The 16,265-nt window shown below is 41.8% G+C and overlaps 1 protein-coding gene across 1 annotated transcript in view; it reads left to right on the top strand.

Moving 5' to 3' along the window:
• LOC128742895 (fez family zinc finger protein 1) overlaps positions 1-16,265 on the top strand; it is a 143,204-nt gene that overhangs the window by 74,432 nt on the left and 52,507 nt on the right. Inside the window, 4 exon segments of the mRNA XM_053839388.1 lie at positions 7,025-7,397; positions 7,458-7,804; positions 7,877-7,973; positions 8,074-8,255. Coding sequence (XP_053695363.1) covers positions 7,025-7,397; positions 7,458-7,804; positions 7,877-7,973; positions 8,074-8,255 — 999 coding nt within the window.

Raw genomic sequence — 16,265 nt, 5'->3', positions numbered from 1 at the left:
ATGCTTCGTGGCTCGGCGACAACAAAAGACCTCGATAATCGATCTTATTTGTAGTGAATTAAGCGATGAAATGCTCCGGAACGGCTTCTGATCTGAAAGGCCATAACAGTCAGCAGACCGTATTCCCATGGGGTCTCGGCAGGGAAGACAACGCAACGATTGGACTGAAATTACACCAGATATAGGTTAAATAAAATAAAATAAAAGTACATCGCAAACCGGGCTGGAAAAGAGGAAACAAGTTGGTGCAAAGTCAATTGAGACATGAGGGAAGAAACCCCGGCAATGATGGCACAATTCAGTGACAGCGCGAGATTCGAGAGGAAAATTGAAAAACTGTAAATAATCAAAATAAACCTCCCCTAGATTATCGTCATTATTTATTTATTGTTATTGTTATATTCATGTGCCTCTTTGCGCATCTTGTCGGAGCAAGGCATAGCGCCGTCGAAGGGAGGGTTCGAACACCCTGCCACTGACTCTGGCTGTCTGTGGCTGCCAAAGGGACAGCAAGCTTCCCCCGCCGAGCTACCGCTATGTGCACTACCGGCAGCATAGCAGTGCCCGTGTAGGGAGAAATAAAAATTATAGCACATCATCAGGTTTTTTTTTGTTCTCGTACTTGCCGTAGATGAGAATCTGATGAACAGGGATGGATTCGGGAAATGTGATCTGATTTTTAATTTACTTTTACTATTTTATTTTTTTCAATCAAACTAAATTTTTTAAAGTTTGTTGCTTTAAATATGCATTTTTTCATGTCTTGTATGAATTAATTGTTCGCAAATAAAAATTTTATATGCGAAATTTGATCCTGTCCATATGCGTTGAGGATATCAACATCAGACAACTGCACCATTCCGTCGCGACCGACGACTGAATGGCAATAGGGTAGAAGAAGCGAGGAAACAAAATCATTCGCACACACAATATGTATGGAACTGTTTATGTTTCAAGCATGAACTTTGCGCTAATGCATCACCGGGATTACTGGGCTCATTTGTTACTGTGTAGCACCACTGTAAGCAAAGTTGCGATTCTGCCCCGACAGATCCGAAGCAATCTGAAAAGAATAAATGATTGCCAGGCTTGACGAGGGATATGCAACGGCACCCGAGCAGTCCCTTCTCTTTTTTTTTCTAGTTCGTTCTTCATTTAGGGGATGAATCGGTGGAATTGTGGTAAAGTTGTTTTTAATAGTTATTTATTTAGTCGAGGTGCACCTGTTAATCGTAACCATGATTTTCGAGACTGTTTTGTTCTGTCGTCGCGCTGGATTAGCTAGACGCCTTGCTTTAGCAGAATATGTTGGAGGGTGAAACAAGTGAAATGGATGCTGCCTTGTGGACATGGACAAAAATTCCGTGCGTGAAATTTGGTTGTAATATTGAAACGAGCCGGTTTGTTTTAGGATTCAGTAGCATATGCGTTATACACTCATCTGGTCAATTTAGTATTACAATTTCACGCTCAAATGCGCTTAGTTGCGTCTTAATTCTGTCTGCCTGAATTTATTCGCAACAAGACATTTTTCAAACTTCAAGGCCGAATTTCTTCATACATTTTCTTCATGATTACCTTGCTTCACAGTCAGGGAAAACAGTTAAACACACCAACCGGTGATTGTGGTTTCCTTTTACGAAAAAGTAACACAATTCCCCCGTCCCAACAGGTCGGAGATTCTTTGCGATGTTCAGACCTATACTAATTTGATATCTGTGCTTGGGAAGTACGCAAGAGTGCAAAATCACCCCTTTTCTTCAACCGATTTTATCTTTAAACTTTGAATCTAGTCAAATTTGATGTCCTGAAAGTGAAATGTCATAGTAAAGTGACCGATCATACTTTCCTTTTGCCGGATTGCGCCCACATACTGCAAGAATTTGTTCGGAACTATCGTCTAGCACGGAAACAGAGCTGAAGAGTCGATTGCCGCTCTTAGTGATTGCATTGGAATAGGCATATCTTTTCCAAGTCTCATTCTGAAATCTACAAAATAGCATAGCATAGCATAGACAACCGTGCACATCATGGGTGGCTGATAAGATGTACCCGTAAGTACACCATACACCTGGCCATGTCCTTACGATTGTAGAAATGGGTACGTTAGTTGACCTCCTTCTTTAAGAGGATGCGCAAAAACTCACGCAATCTTCATAGGTGTTCTTATACCCAGTAATATAGGATATGAATAAAATATTAAAAATAAAATGAAATGAACCATACATGGAAAAATTAGAACAATCTCACCATCAATCCTTCGAATTAAAAATAATTTCGTCAGTTTCCACCATCTAGTATCCAATAATTAATTCAATTTTTTCTTACGATATCCATGTGCACTATTTAAGCCTGTTACGGTTAGAGTCTTAATTGTACAATAGGAGGTGCTTGATGAGCTAAAACGAAACAGATAATTAAAATAACATATACATCTGGGAACTACGAGGCATTGCACCTCCTAGCTTAGCTACTCAGAGTATTACCGGGTATGACCACGTGGAGGCGCTAGGTAGGAGCTTGGGCTGGCTTCCCCATTTCATACCCCTCATTCTGAAATCTACAAAATGTCCTCAAAATTGTTGTACGGTCAAATCGATTGCAAAACCCGTTCAACTCTAGCTGTGCGGATTGCTATTGGCACTAAGAACGACAATCATTGAGAGTCGATTGCCGCTCTCAGTGATTGCATTGGAATAGGCATCTTTAGCAAATCGCTTCTTGAAATCTACAGAATATCTTCAAAATTGCTGTACTGTCAAATCAACTGTAAAGCTCAATTAGCTCTAGCTGCGTGGGTTGTTAGTAGCACTAAGAGCGACAATCATTGAGAGTTGATTGCCGTTCTCAGTGATTGCATTGGAATAAGCATCGTTAGCAAATCGCTTCTTGAAATCTACAGAATGTCTTCAAAATTGCTGTACTGTCATTCGTTTGCAAAATTCGATTAGTTCTTATAAGAGTTTAATATATATACCATAGCACATATAAACTGTCGGTTTATTCGGAGACGACTGTACTGTACAACCGGTTGCGTATATATGGGCTCTGATGTCCCGGGAAGAACAGTGTAGTTGATTGGATAACAATCTACTCAGCTCGGATACAAATCCATTGCTTTTAATCTTCATTGAGGCCCCTAAAACGAAGGACGCATCTTTCTTTACTGTAATGTATTGATAACGTAGGACTACGTCTTACAAGAAGCTATGGTGTCGTCCAAAAAAATGCTAATAACTCACCGATTTCTTGGTTGATTTTCAATACGATTTTGCACCGATCGATCGCCGAATATTCTATGCACTTTAGCAATTCGAAACTGAATTGTAACGTGTGCATGAAAGCTTTTAAGCATCAATGACTTTTTGACGTAGGACTACGTCTTACGATAAGGTTTGGGATAGAGTGTCATTCCAAAAAATCGAAAAGTCCGTGCGTCACGAAAAATGAAAGATTTTGCCCGCTAATAGCTTAGCGGTTTCCAGATCGATTTTAAATATTTTTACGCGAATCGATCGGAAAATCTTCTACGCATCCACACCAGTAACGAAACCTATTGATTCCAAACTACGTAGGTGAATTGTGTATAATGTGCCCTCCCTAAGAATAAACGGATATATCTCTGTTATGCTTCACCAAATTAACGTGACAAGTACGAGTATATGTTGGTATTCAAGCTGACACCCAATTGCAATTGTTTATTTCATTTAGTATTGTGGAATGAATATGCTAGGAATTATTTAATAAAAGCACCTAAATGGGGGGAATATTAGCCTGCTTTTACTTATTTGAAAAAATATTAAATGCCAAAGCAAATCAAGCGTTTCAAACCGTCATTTTTGGCAGGGATGTCTTTTTGAAGTTCACTTCACGCAATCGAATCGCAGCAACCGGTTTTTTACAGATTTCGACAAGTAAATAGCTTATGAAAATGACACCAAAATTTACATCGGAAGCTGCTTAAAAACAAATTTATTTTTGTTTTGTTTTTACAGCATGTGACAACTGTCATACTTGCATAGTAGACTAGTTCCATCAAACACTATGGTTTCTAGGTGGTTTTGCATTTTAGTTTCGCTAATTTTAATGTTTAGGGAAAAACGAAGGGGGGCACGTTGGCCACGGGGGCACGTTATACACAATTCCCCTACTATTGAAAAATTGAAAATAATATAGCACTGTCCAACTGAAAATCCTCGCTTTGTGATTGGTTGGAAGGTTCATTACAATGATCCAAACCTATACCAATTTGATGTCTTTGCTTGAGAAGCAAGCCAAAACAAGTGACAAAGTTTCTTCGTTTCAACAAGATTTCTTAACACCGTGGTTAAACCTGGACCATTTTGATGCCCTTGCTTGGGAAATACGCAAAAAGAGTGACAACGCCCCTTCGTGCCAACAAATTTCTTTTGAACGCGATTAAACATAGTCCAAATTGATGTCTGTGTTAGGGAAGTGTGCCAGCAAAAATGACTTAAGTCCATTGTCTCAACAGATCGAAAATTCTTAACGGTGAGATGTTTAAACCTAGGCGAATTTGATATCTGGTTTGGAAAAGTGCGTAGCAGCTGTAGTGTTCGATTAAATTGTGTATGGATGCGCAAGTTTGTGTTGCATTAGAAGTGTAGTGAAAAATGCTGGTGATATGGGATTGAATTGGTAAAATCCCTTCAACGTGGTGGAACGATTGGTAATAAAAACAATCTTTGATATCTGTAAAGTAGCAGCAAAGCAATAGTTTGCGTTCTTGATTTTGTTAATTTGTTTCCAAATGCACATAGAAATAACTCTGGAATGTATTCAGGATTGGACTATACAATGTTACTACTTTGATAAATGTTACAAACAACGCATGTAGCATGTATATAAGCTGCATATAGTATGTATACATGCAGAATCGAATGATTACATGCATGGATACATGCTACAATCCCTACAAAGTGACTTATACGTAGTCCTGCGTCACATTAGCGGTCGTGTCTTGTACACAACCTCTCTGATTTTTAATACTGCATGGAATTGCATCGTTAATTATAACCATGGTGTAAATGCCCAATAGTCAAAATTGATTGAAAATTTGAGTTTCAATTTTTATTTCACAACCAATGCAATGCAGCAAAAAAAGAATTTAAAAGTACAGTTTTTACTTTCATTCGTTCAGACGACGACCTTATATACAGCAGTCCCCCGAATAACGCGGTTTCGAATAAGAACGTTTCCAATAAGGACGGTATCGAGTGATTCCATTAACGCGGTCGAACGTCCTTATTGGAGTCTGTGTAGCAAATGGGAATTGACTTAATTGATTCCAACATGGAATAACTCGTGATCCTGACCGTATAGAAGGTTGATGTCTTCAGTTGTTTGTTTAGTACATCAACGGGTTTTCATTGGATTATAGTATTGCGGAATTGTCTCACTACGTGGCGCTAGCGTATATGTAACACTCTTATACAGACTATATCTTGCACTGCTGACTATCTAGAAAGTTGTGGTCTTCGGGAAGGTTGCTCAAATGACTACCACCTTCAAGATGGTATTGAAAATAGCGCAGAACTGACTTTTCATACCACCTTGAAAGTGTCAATCATTTGAGTAACCTTCCCGAAGACCACAACTGTCTAGATACTCAGCAGCGCAAGACACAGGATATACAAAAATATTACATATACGCTAGCGTCACTTAGTGAGGTAATTCCGAAATACTACAATCCAACGAAAAGCCCTCGATCTGCTGAACAACTTTGTCGAAGACGTCAACGTTCTATACGATTAAGATCACGAGTTATTCCATGTTGGAACCAATTAAGTCAATTCCCATATGCTACGTAGACTCCATCAACACGGTTTCCATTAACGCGGTCCGTATTAGCGTCCTTATTGGGGGGATTACTGTACCTGCGATTTCGTTCATTATGATTTAAGAAAAAAAGTAACCAAGCCACCCCGTCCCAGGTTTTTGTATCGACTGAACCTAGACCAAATTGATGTCCTGAAGGTAAACCGTATTAAAAAAATATGCAACCATTCCTCCTCTGCGGTGAGTTGCGCTAACTGAACATGAAAAAAATTAAAGGACGCTAAACAATGTTGTCAAGAACAATATGAACATAACTTTTGGTAAAATTCCTGGGCAACGTTTGAAAAATATCGAAAGTCTGCTGAAAAGAAGACAAAGAAGCTAGTTGTCACATTTCGTCTTAGTCTTATTCGATTCCCTCGAACATCTGAATGCGCATCATCCACAACAGTACACATCCACTCATCCGGGTGCGGGGTCTGTTCCGATGTCTGCGGCATTTTCCTGGTTCTTTGCTGAAAATAGTTTTGGCTACTTTTAACATTGAACTACATTTTTGTTTTCTATATTGAGGTGTACTTTAGAAGTACGAAAAAATAACATGTAACGAAAAGTAGTTACGTTTTGGATATAATGCAGCGATTTTTCTACGGATTTTAGAGATATTTGTAGCAATCGATTAGAAACTTTTCTATGCATACATATAGAAATCATAATGAAAATTTATCGGGTCACTAATGAAATAACGAAATGAATATTCAAAGTAACCATTTTCAGAGTGTACCATCTCAGTATCGAAGTAAACCCGATAATCCACTGTAAACAGAGCGTCTGTTTTCGTAAATAGATCACGGACGGGAATCACCCTTCGCCCCTCTGACGTAGGCCCATACCGAACCCAGTATCACATATGCGCGGCACCTACACAGCAAGAGCAATCAATGTTTGTCACATTCTGTCCATTCGTTACGGGCCTGATGCGAAATGTTGCCACCGCACTGCCGCCAGGAGGGAAAAACGTTATGAATCCTTTCCAATTGCGGTGATAATGCACCGTGAAAATTACTTCGGGCTTGCAAATCGTAGGGGCGCGGCGGCGCATCGGCCGAAGCGAGCAGTTGTTAGTTTTCCTGTTGACAAGCGCGAAACAAATCGGTGATTAATATTGTGTGATGTTAAATAAATAAACTCTTTTCCCTCGGTTGTTTTCTGGGCTGCTTTCAGATGAAATCAAATTCGGCGTCAGTCGGCTGGTCAAGAATGAATCGGAAGACGAGGACAACAACAACGTGTACCACCAGTCGCACAGCCACGTGACGAATGCTTCCTCCAATGGGTACGACTCGAGTAGCCTCAGCGTGCGGTCGCGATCGCGCAGCAGATCGAGATCCCGGGATCGGTCCACCCGGTCTCGATCGTCATCGATAGAGCTAGAAGTGGACTCTCCCCCGCCTCCACGGATCAGCATATCACCGACGACGGAAATACCGCACATCCCGAAAAATTCGGAAGCATTTTCCGTATCAGCCTTGCTGAAGCGTGAGGACGAACCCAAATCAAAGTCGCCTTTATCGAACGGTTCGTTCGAGTGTGTCAGGTGCTGTCTACTGTTGAACTTACCCAACATCAAACTGAAGTTAGTTTCTTTTTTTTACAGACCCAACTATAGCCAATTTTACGAGCAAAGTTTGCTCAACCGACCACTGTTTCATCCGTTTCCATTCTTCGCCATGCTGCAGCAGCAAGGTCACCAACTGAACCCCGCCTTAAGCAAGTAAATTAGACACACCCTCGGAGTTGCACCTGATTCCTCCGGGACTAACCACTATCTATTTCACAGCTATCACCCTTCGACGCCGGAAGACATCCTCCGGTTGCGGCATTTCATGGCACAGAATGCGGCCGTTGTGGCCGGTGGGGGTGCGGGTGGAGCGAACGGTCCTTCGATAGCCCATCTGGACTTTGGCCATCCGCATCACCCGCATCACCTGCTGATGCGACCAGGTATGAGACCCTTAGGTGATGTTTATACTTGTATTAAATGTGACAAAATCTTTACTACCCCTCACGGACTAGAAGTACACGCGCGGCGAGCGCACAACGGCAAACGGCCGTACGCCTGTGAGCTGTGCAACAAAACCTTCGGGCACGAGATTAGTTTAAGTCAACATAGGTAAGAGCGACCGAGATGACTTGTTGCTGATCTCATGTTTGCTGTGGAAACAACGCACTCTATCTTTCATTTCATTTGTGTTTTTGGACATCGTTCGCAGGGCTGTGCATAGTGTAGAGAAAGTGTTCGAGTGCAAGCAATGTGGGAAGGCCTTCAAGCGATCCAGTACCTTGTCGACGCATCTGCTGATTCACAGTGACACCCGGCCTTACCCGTGCGGGTTCTGTGGGAAACGGTTCCACCAGAAAAGCGACATGAAGAAGCATACCTACATTCATACTGGTAAGTGATTCATTTTCCATAATTTACCTTCCATTGCAAATGCATTGATTAACACCTACGTTATTGATGTCCTTTGAATTTAATTGACCGTGAAAAGTGCTTCACTATGATCCCCTATCCATTCCGTTCGTCTTTTTTTGTGGTGAAAAACTTTAGATTAGCTGACTGACCCTTTGAACTTCCGTACATAATCATCCCAATCGAAGATTATGGCAATCCACACCGCTTGCCATTCATCCATCCACGGTGCTATGTGGCCATATGTCGCACTTGAAATCGGAAGCCACAATTATCTCTCTAATCTGCCGAGCAGAGGTTGAACGCACGTCCCGACGGTGTCCCATTTTTACCGGGCACCACCACGCCTTGCATAATTGCTATTTTCGCTCATCTGGCCAACCTCTCAGCAGTCCTAACAAACGAAAGCAAAACACACGCGCCCTTGCAGACACCATCCTTGCAGCCAGCGTAGACTATTGGAAAATAATAATTATAAATTGCGCATAACATTAAGCATGTAGGCTGCACTTAACCACCCGCTGCGATGCGTTGCGTTGCGTTGCGTTACGCGTTGCGGTGCAGACAGGAGGGGTGATGTTCGCATAAGCATAAAACCCGAAAAAAAAGGCAGCTTCGGAAGGAAGCACCGCTCGAGTTCCGTAGGACGACGTAATAAAATAAGTAGATTAAATAAAATTACCGGACTGACAAATGGTTATCATCTGGCACAATCTGGGCTTGAACCTGGTCCTTTTGGGACAGGGACAGTGTCTGCAGCCCAGCAGCAGTGAAGTGATAAGCGAGCGTTTGTTTCTGCTGAATATGTGTGAAATGTGTTAATAGGCGCTCCGGAACCAGATAGTCAGTCGGTCGGTTGGGATTGAAAGGTAGCCAAAAGAATGAGAGTGGGGAAGGGAAAACGGTTGCGTGGGTGTGTGTGCGTGTGTGTGCGTGCGTGTGCGGGGGGCGAGCGTCTGCTAGTATTTTTGTTTCTGTTTTTATTAGGAAACAGAACTGGATATCTGCTGAAAGGTCACTGAAGGGCTGTGCCAGTCGAGCCTGTAGGGAATTACGTGTGTGCGAGTTTCGCTGGAAATCGCTACAATGTTGGTGCGGTATGCGATGGATGATATGTGCTACTGGATGGATGGCAACTGGGAATCAGCAACTCTTGACGGTCGGATTTTATTTGGATGACCTCGATTTTGCTTTGCTAGCATTTGATACTGAATCACTTGGGCATGGTTTCAGTGTAAAGATCATAAGGTCATTAGCGGAGTATTTTATTAGAAACCAAAGGTACCGGTAGAGATTCAGTAAAAATATTCTACAAACATGATGGATTTCTCTTTGAATAAATATGTATATTTTAACTCTGTCGGATGGATGTGATTTAATACATGTCACACAACTTTAACAGTTGCACCAAACTCAATATTTCAACAGTCATTATGCAATAAAGATTGCATTAACACAAGCTTACTTACACTGATTTAACAAACTAGTTTTTTAGTGATATGCGTCATAAGCTGATAAGCAAAAATAACAACAGCAAAACTATTAGTTTCTTAAGGGAGTCCTACTATAGGCTTGAAATTTCTTTGTTAATGCAGATAGTGTTCAAGCTAAGATTAAGCGTGCTTTTATAGAAATATAGAACTAGGACCCATTTAAAAAATAATCCGTTGCTATTTTCATTTGAATATAATTTCTGGCTGGTGGCTACTATGGCAGGCTCGAAGCAAGTTCAATGTTCGAGCACTTTTTGCAGCATTCGAGGCTTCATATTATTGATAACGTTGCGAATATTGTCTTCTAATGGCTCTGTGGTTTAGCGGTGTAAACTAGACACTTCACATGACCCCAAAAAAATAATCCATTGGCGTTAAATGGCATAATCTTGGAGGTTAACTTACGGGTTCAATTAATAATAAATTGGTTGTGGCATGCTACGCCGTCTTGTTGAAACCACAAGTACTCCGTATTAATTGCATTCTTTTGTGACACAAAAATGTCTGTGACCACGTCATCTTTACGTTTTGTTGTGAAATAGATTATCAAATGCTTGTTAAATCGGCTCTTAAAGTTCATCCAACACTTTCAGAAACCCTAACACTTTCAGAAAATATTTAGACAATGGTATAAGGATTCTTTTCATTCCGATACAAAACGATACAAAGTTTGATACGTTGTAGTTCTAAACGACTAAAATATGCATACAACACTATTTGTATCAAAATGTTTCGGGGGAAGGGCTCCCCAGACAGCCTGCGATTGTCAGTCATCCCGGGTCTGTGTGTGGGTATAGAGAAAGGATCTTCCAACCCGTCTTTAGCGAAAAATAAACAATTTTGAGCAGTTAAACCGTTTATCCATTCTCCGATTTTAGCTGTACATTTTCTTGTTCACCACCAAGGTACGATAAAGATCGGTGTTTGCTACGCAAGTCAGACGAATTAGTTTCATCGAATATGGGGATTAATCGTCGCTGATATCATGAAAACTGTCGATTCTCCTACTATAGTGGTGCCATTGCAGCCACGGTTCGTCAGTCGGCCCGGCACTGTGTGAGGGGGTGGCGTCGGGGTCTTCCAATCTCTTAGTGCCTCCTAAACTAATACTGGTTTGATTTCCAGTGGAAATTGAAAAAACTTACCATGATATATCAGCCATCGAATGGAACATCGGATCAGCTTTAACCTTCGGTAAACCGCGACGATGTTTCGGCATCCCAGTAAATGATTTAATACCAGAATGTTGGTGGTATGGACAGTAAAATTAAAGAGCCTTCTCTAGCGACATCTTCATCGAATCATGACGTAATCGTCTTGACGTCAACCGGATATATTCAACAACTCCGAATTAGCTGCTGAATACTCTATTCACTATTAGAATGCAAACACTTAGATCATATTGCCGTTCGAATCAATCTCCCTCACCAAACCACATGAACACCCAACCACGGTTACCGAGTTTGCTTCACAAGTGGTCGTGGGTTCAAAGTAGGATCAGACCATTCGATGTCTAGTGACTTTAGCCTGGGATTGTCGTTAGGCCCCTCATTACCCTTCTTCCTTCACACTGCATTCTGTATTACCCCAATGAAACCTCTCGACAGTGCAAAAGTCACTCTTATAGTTAACTGTACCGGTCAAAGGAACGCAATGAATCTTCAACAGCGACGACCATAATTGGAGACTGGCAGTGGGGAACACTGTGAGGAATGTGGGGGGCCCGCCCAGTTAACTTAGCTGTACAATACTGGTCTAATAAGCCAGTCGTCGTATGTTCGAAACTCAACTGGAAGGTGCTGCTATTGAGTCAGTAGGATCGATGCACTAGCCCCGTAATTTTCCAGTACTCTAATAGCCGGATGCGAAATCTGTCGATAAAGAAGGGTCAAGTTCTCAACAGGACGGTTATACCCATGACTTTGCTTTGGCTTTGCAGTGGCGAACGAGTGGGTAGAATAAGCATTGAAGGAAGGGTAAACCCCATTACATACAAGCACGCATAAAACTAAATAAAAACATGTCGATCACTCAATAGCTAAATAGCGCCAAAGACGCCAAAATAGCAGCAAATCGACGAAAAAAATATAAAAAATACAAGCGATAATGAAACATTTTTGTTGGCTTAAAGACTGTTGCTGTTGTCGGTGAAATCGGTACCAAGTAAGAGCAAAAATGCGACAAAGATAGAGGCGAATGCAAGTGATGAAACCACTCAAATAAAATAACAACAACATCAATAATACGACAGAGAGATCACAAAAAGATGACGAATACGTAAACAGACGACAAAAAAAAATTAAAAAGTGGTGAAAACGTATCGAAAAGACAACAATAAGAAGACGAAAAAAGCCAAAACAGTGCCAAAACAATCTGGCTAAAAGCATAAGCATAAGCATAGGATACCGCCCGTGTGCTGCTACTCCGTTATTGACCAGGACCGATGAAAATTGCAAAATGATGGTTGGAAAAAGCGTACTTGGGACAGCAGGCTATTTTTCATTGTGCAACATTATCAGGTCCCTGCATGCTGATCAATACCGACGCCGGACACGTCCGAATGCGGGTCCTGGTGAGATGGGAAGGAATGTTAGTCCAATACTTGTTGCTACTAAAGACCAGGGAATCCTCTGCATCTTCACAAGTATTTCGGGAAAGGAATTGTTGTTAGTAGATGGGCCCTACACGCTTAGTACTAATAGTATAGATTTAAAAGATAAAGTGTTTTATATTTTTGTTTTACAGATTTGAAGATTTTTATTACAGTTTATTGTCCGTTGATTTATAATCAGCTGAAAATTCAACAGCTAAAAGCATGGAGAATTGTTTCTTGGTGATTTATTAGCTAGCTCAAATTATGATTTATCATTTTGTTCGTGATAGCAAATTAAACTCCAGACGTCCGACGAAAGGAGTGTTGCTACTTCGTCTCAGCCGTAAATTTATAAGAATTTTTTTTAGGATTAATGACAAGTTCACACGCACCAACTTGATACCAAACCGTACGCGATCCAACAAGAACGCCCAAACAAACTATATACGTAACGATAAATGCAAAAACGATAAACGGTAAAACACAACAGTACGCGACAGAGAGTGAAACATGTTTATTATAAAAAAGCTGTTATAACTCGACCGATTCGTCGGACGCGAACATATGCGCTGGCGATCTACAAATTTTACAAGGGTTTCGAAAGATGGCAGGTTTTAAAAATCAAAAATCAAAAATATATATATATCAATTTTGTTGATTTTTTCGGTGAAAGTAAAAACTATGATGCTTTCAGCGGACGTTTCGACTTACTATCCTTCAGTCATTGACTACGCATTAAACATCTATTCTCACTGCGTCGTCCTCTATAACCAGTTATCCAGTCAATGTCAATGTCAATGTTCTGAAGGACAGTCAATGACTGAAGGATAGTAAGTCGAAACGTCCGCTGAAAGCATCATAGTTTTTACTTTCACCGAAAAAATCAACAAAATTGATATATAAAATTCACGGTGACGAACTCCAACAAAATAAAAATCAAAAATATCTAAGTAACTTAGTTCCAAAACAATCTGACTAAATACGACAAAGATAACTAAAACACGATAAAAAGACGTTTAAATGTGTGCAGAAGGCGCGAAAACAAAAAAGATCAAAAAAAGATAGTCCAAGTCCAAGTCCAACTTCAAGTCCAAGTCCAAGTCCAAGTCCAAGTCCAAGTCCAAGTCCAAGTCCAAGTCCAAGTCCAAGTCCAAGTCCAAGTCCAAGTCCAAGTCCAAGTCCAAGTCCAAGTCCAAGTCCAAGTCCAAGTCCAAGTCCAAGTCCAAGTCCAAGTCCAAGTCCAAGTCCAAGTCCAAGTCCAAGTCCAAGTCCAAGTCCAAGTCCAAGTCCAAGTCCAAGTCCAAGTCCAAGTCCAAGTCCAAGTCCAAGTCCAAGTCCAAGTCCAAGTCCAAATCCAAGTCCAAGTCCAAGTCCAAGTCCAAGTCCAAGCCCAAGCCCAAGTTCAAGTCCAAGTCCAAGTCCAAGTCCAAGTCCAAGTCCAAGTCCAAGTCCAAGTCCAAGTCCAAGTCCAAGTCCAAGTCCAAGTCCAAGTCCATGTCCAAGTCCAAGTCCAAGTCCAAGTCCAAGTCCAAGTCCAAGTCCAAGTCCAAGTCCAAGTCCAAGTCCAAGTCCAAGTCCAAGTCCAAGTCCAAGTCCAAGTCCAAGTCCAAGTCCAAGTCCAAGTCCAAGTCCAAGTCCAAGTCCAAGTCCAAGTCCAAGTCCAAGTCCAAGTCCAAGTCCAAGTCCAAGTCCAAGCCCAAGCCCAAGTTCAAGTCCAAGTCCAAGTCCAAGTCCAAGTCCAAGTCCATGTCCAAGTCAAAGTCCAAGTCCAAGTCCAAGTCCAAGTCCAAGTCCAAGTCCAAGTCCAAGTCCAAGTCCAAGTCCAAGTCCAAGTCCAAGTCCAAGTCCAAGTCCAAGTCCAAGTCCAAGTCCAAGTCCAAGTCCAAGTCCAAGTCCAAGTCCAAGTCCAAGTCCAAGTCCAAGTCCAAGTCCAAGTCCAAGTCCAAGTCCAAGTCCAAGTCCAAGTCCAAGTCCAAGTCCAAATCCAAGTCCAAGTGAGTCAAATTTACTTATTTAGTTAGTCTTACTTCTTATGACAAGACTTGCGTAGCATTATTCCTCCATCTAGTTCGGTCCATGGCAGCTGGTCTCCAGTTCCACGAGCACCCAGTGCTCGCCAGATTTCGCTCCACCTGATTTTGCCACCTCGCTTTTGTCGCTGTGCACCTCTTTGTCTTGTTCCTACCGCATTCGATGCGAAAACCACTTTTGTAAGATAGTTGTCCGGCATTCTAGCGACATGTCTGCCGAACGTATCCGTCCCGCTTTAACCACTTTCTGATTACTGGGTTCGCCGTAAAGACGCCCGAGCTCGAGGCTCATTCTTTACCTCCATACATCATTGTTTTGCACGCCACCAAAGATGGTTCTTAGTACCCACCGTACGAAAACTTCGAGTGCTCGTAGGTCCACCACCGTAGCAGTGTCCACCTTTCGTGTCCATAGAGGACAACCGGTCTAATTAGCATTTTATACAGTGTGTACTTTGTACGGGGGTTCAGATTGTTCGACCGCAAGTGTTTGTGGAGTTCGTAGTAGGCCCTACTTCCGTTGATAATACACCTTTTAATCTCACGGCTGGTATTGTTGTCTGCTGCCAGTGAGCCAAGGTATACGAACTCGTCGACTACCTCAAATTCATCCCCGTAGATTACCACGGTACTGCCCAAGCGGGCCAGGTCACGTTAGGTCTTACCCGCCAGCATATACTTCGTTTTAGACGTTTTTATCTGCAACCCAATCTTCTCAGCTTCGCGTTTTAGTCTGGTGTACTGATCTTCTAACGTCTCAAATGTTCTGCCGCCAGCATCCACGTCGCCAACAAAGCAGAGAAATTGACTGGAAAAATCGTGCCCCGCATTTGGATTTCCGCTAGTCTTATAACACCTACAAGCGCAATGTTGAATAGCAGGCAGGAAAGACCATCTTCTTGTCGGAGTCCCCTGCGAGATTCGAATGGGTCCGACAATCCACCCGAGATTCTTACACAGCACTAGTCCCCATCCATCGTAACCATGATTAGTCTAGTAAGCTTACCCGGAAAGCCGTTTTCGTCCAAAATTTTCCATAGCTCTTGTTGGTTTACACTATCATATGCGGCATTGAAATCGGTGATGCGTGGGAACTCGGAATTCGCGAGTCTGCCGCAGGGTAAAGATTTGATTCACTGTAGACAGACCCTCCATGAAGTCGACCTGAGAGCTTCCCACAAATCTATTGGCTACTGGCGATAGTCGACGGAAGATGACTTGGGACAGCACTTTGTAGGTGGCATTCAGGATAGTAATCGTTTGGTAGTTCTCCGCAACAAAGTGGCGTAATATTTTGACGAACCTTGCACCAGTTCTTCTTCTTCATGAACATGTAATCAAAGCTATGCCAAATGGCTTCCGTTTCTACTACAAGAGGCGTGCCGGTGACGCCCGAGACGCGCCAGACTTCAATTATTTGCATTCGGAAAGGCTAGTAATGTCTTAGTCATTGGAATGGCATGAACGTAGATTCCTAATGAACCAAGGAACCATTTCCATTTACACCCTATCGGGTATAGAAACTGACTGATTTTTTTAATATTTAGAGTATGTTGTTGCTTCGTCGTAATTGCCTATTCCCGTCCTATCCAACACAAATTATTAAAAATATCAGCGATTTTTATGATACACAATGCAAAATTGACTATTATACGTGATCAATCAAAGTGAGCTGAGATTTATTTGAATGCCATTTTTCATTAAAGAATTCCTAGCAACCAAATTTCCTACGTTTTTTCGTGCGACGAAGAAAATGTCGACTAATCGTTTCAATTTTCGTCATTCATAAAATGAAAATAACTCACGCAACGCATTGTTGTAATTCTGCAGCCGAGAAAACTTGCATGACCTGCGAAATTTTGCAGAATAACATTTG

The sequence above is a fragment of the Sabethes cyaneus genome, chromosome 3 (genome assembly GCF_943734655.1).
Source record: "Sabethes cyaneus chromosome 3, idSabCyanKW18_F2, whole genome shotgun sequence".
Lineage (NCBI taxonomy): Eukaryota > Metazoa > Arthropoda > Insecta > Diptera > Culicidae > Sabethes > Sabethes cyaneus.
This window is presented reverse-complemented; position numbering and strand designations above follow the sequence as displayed.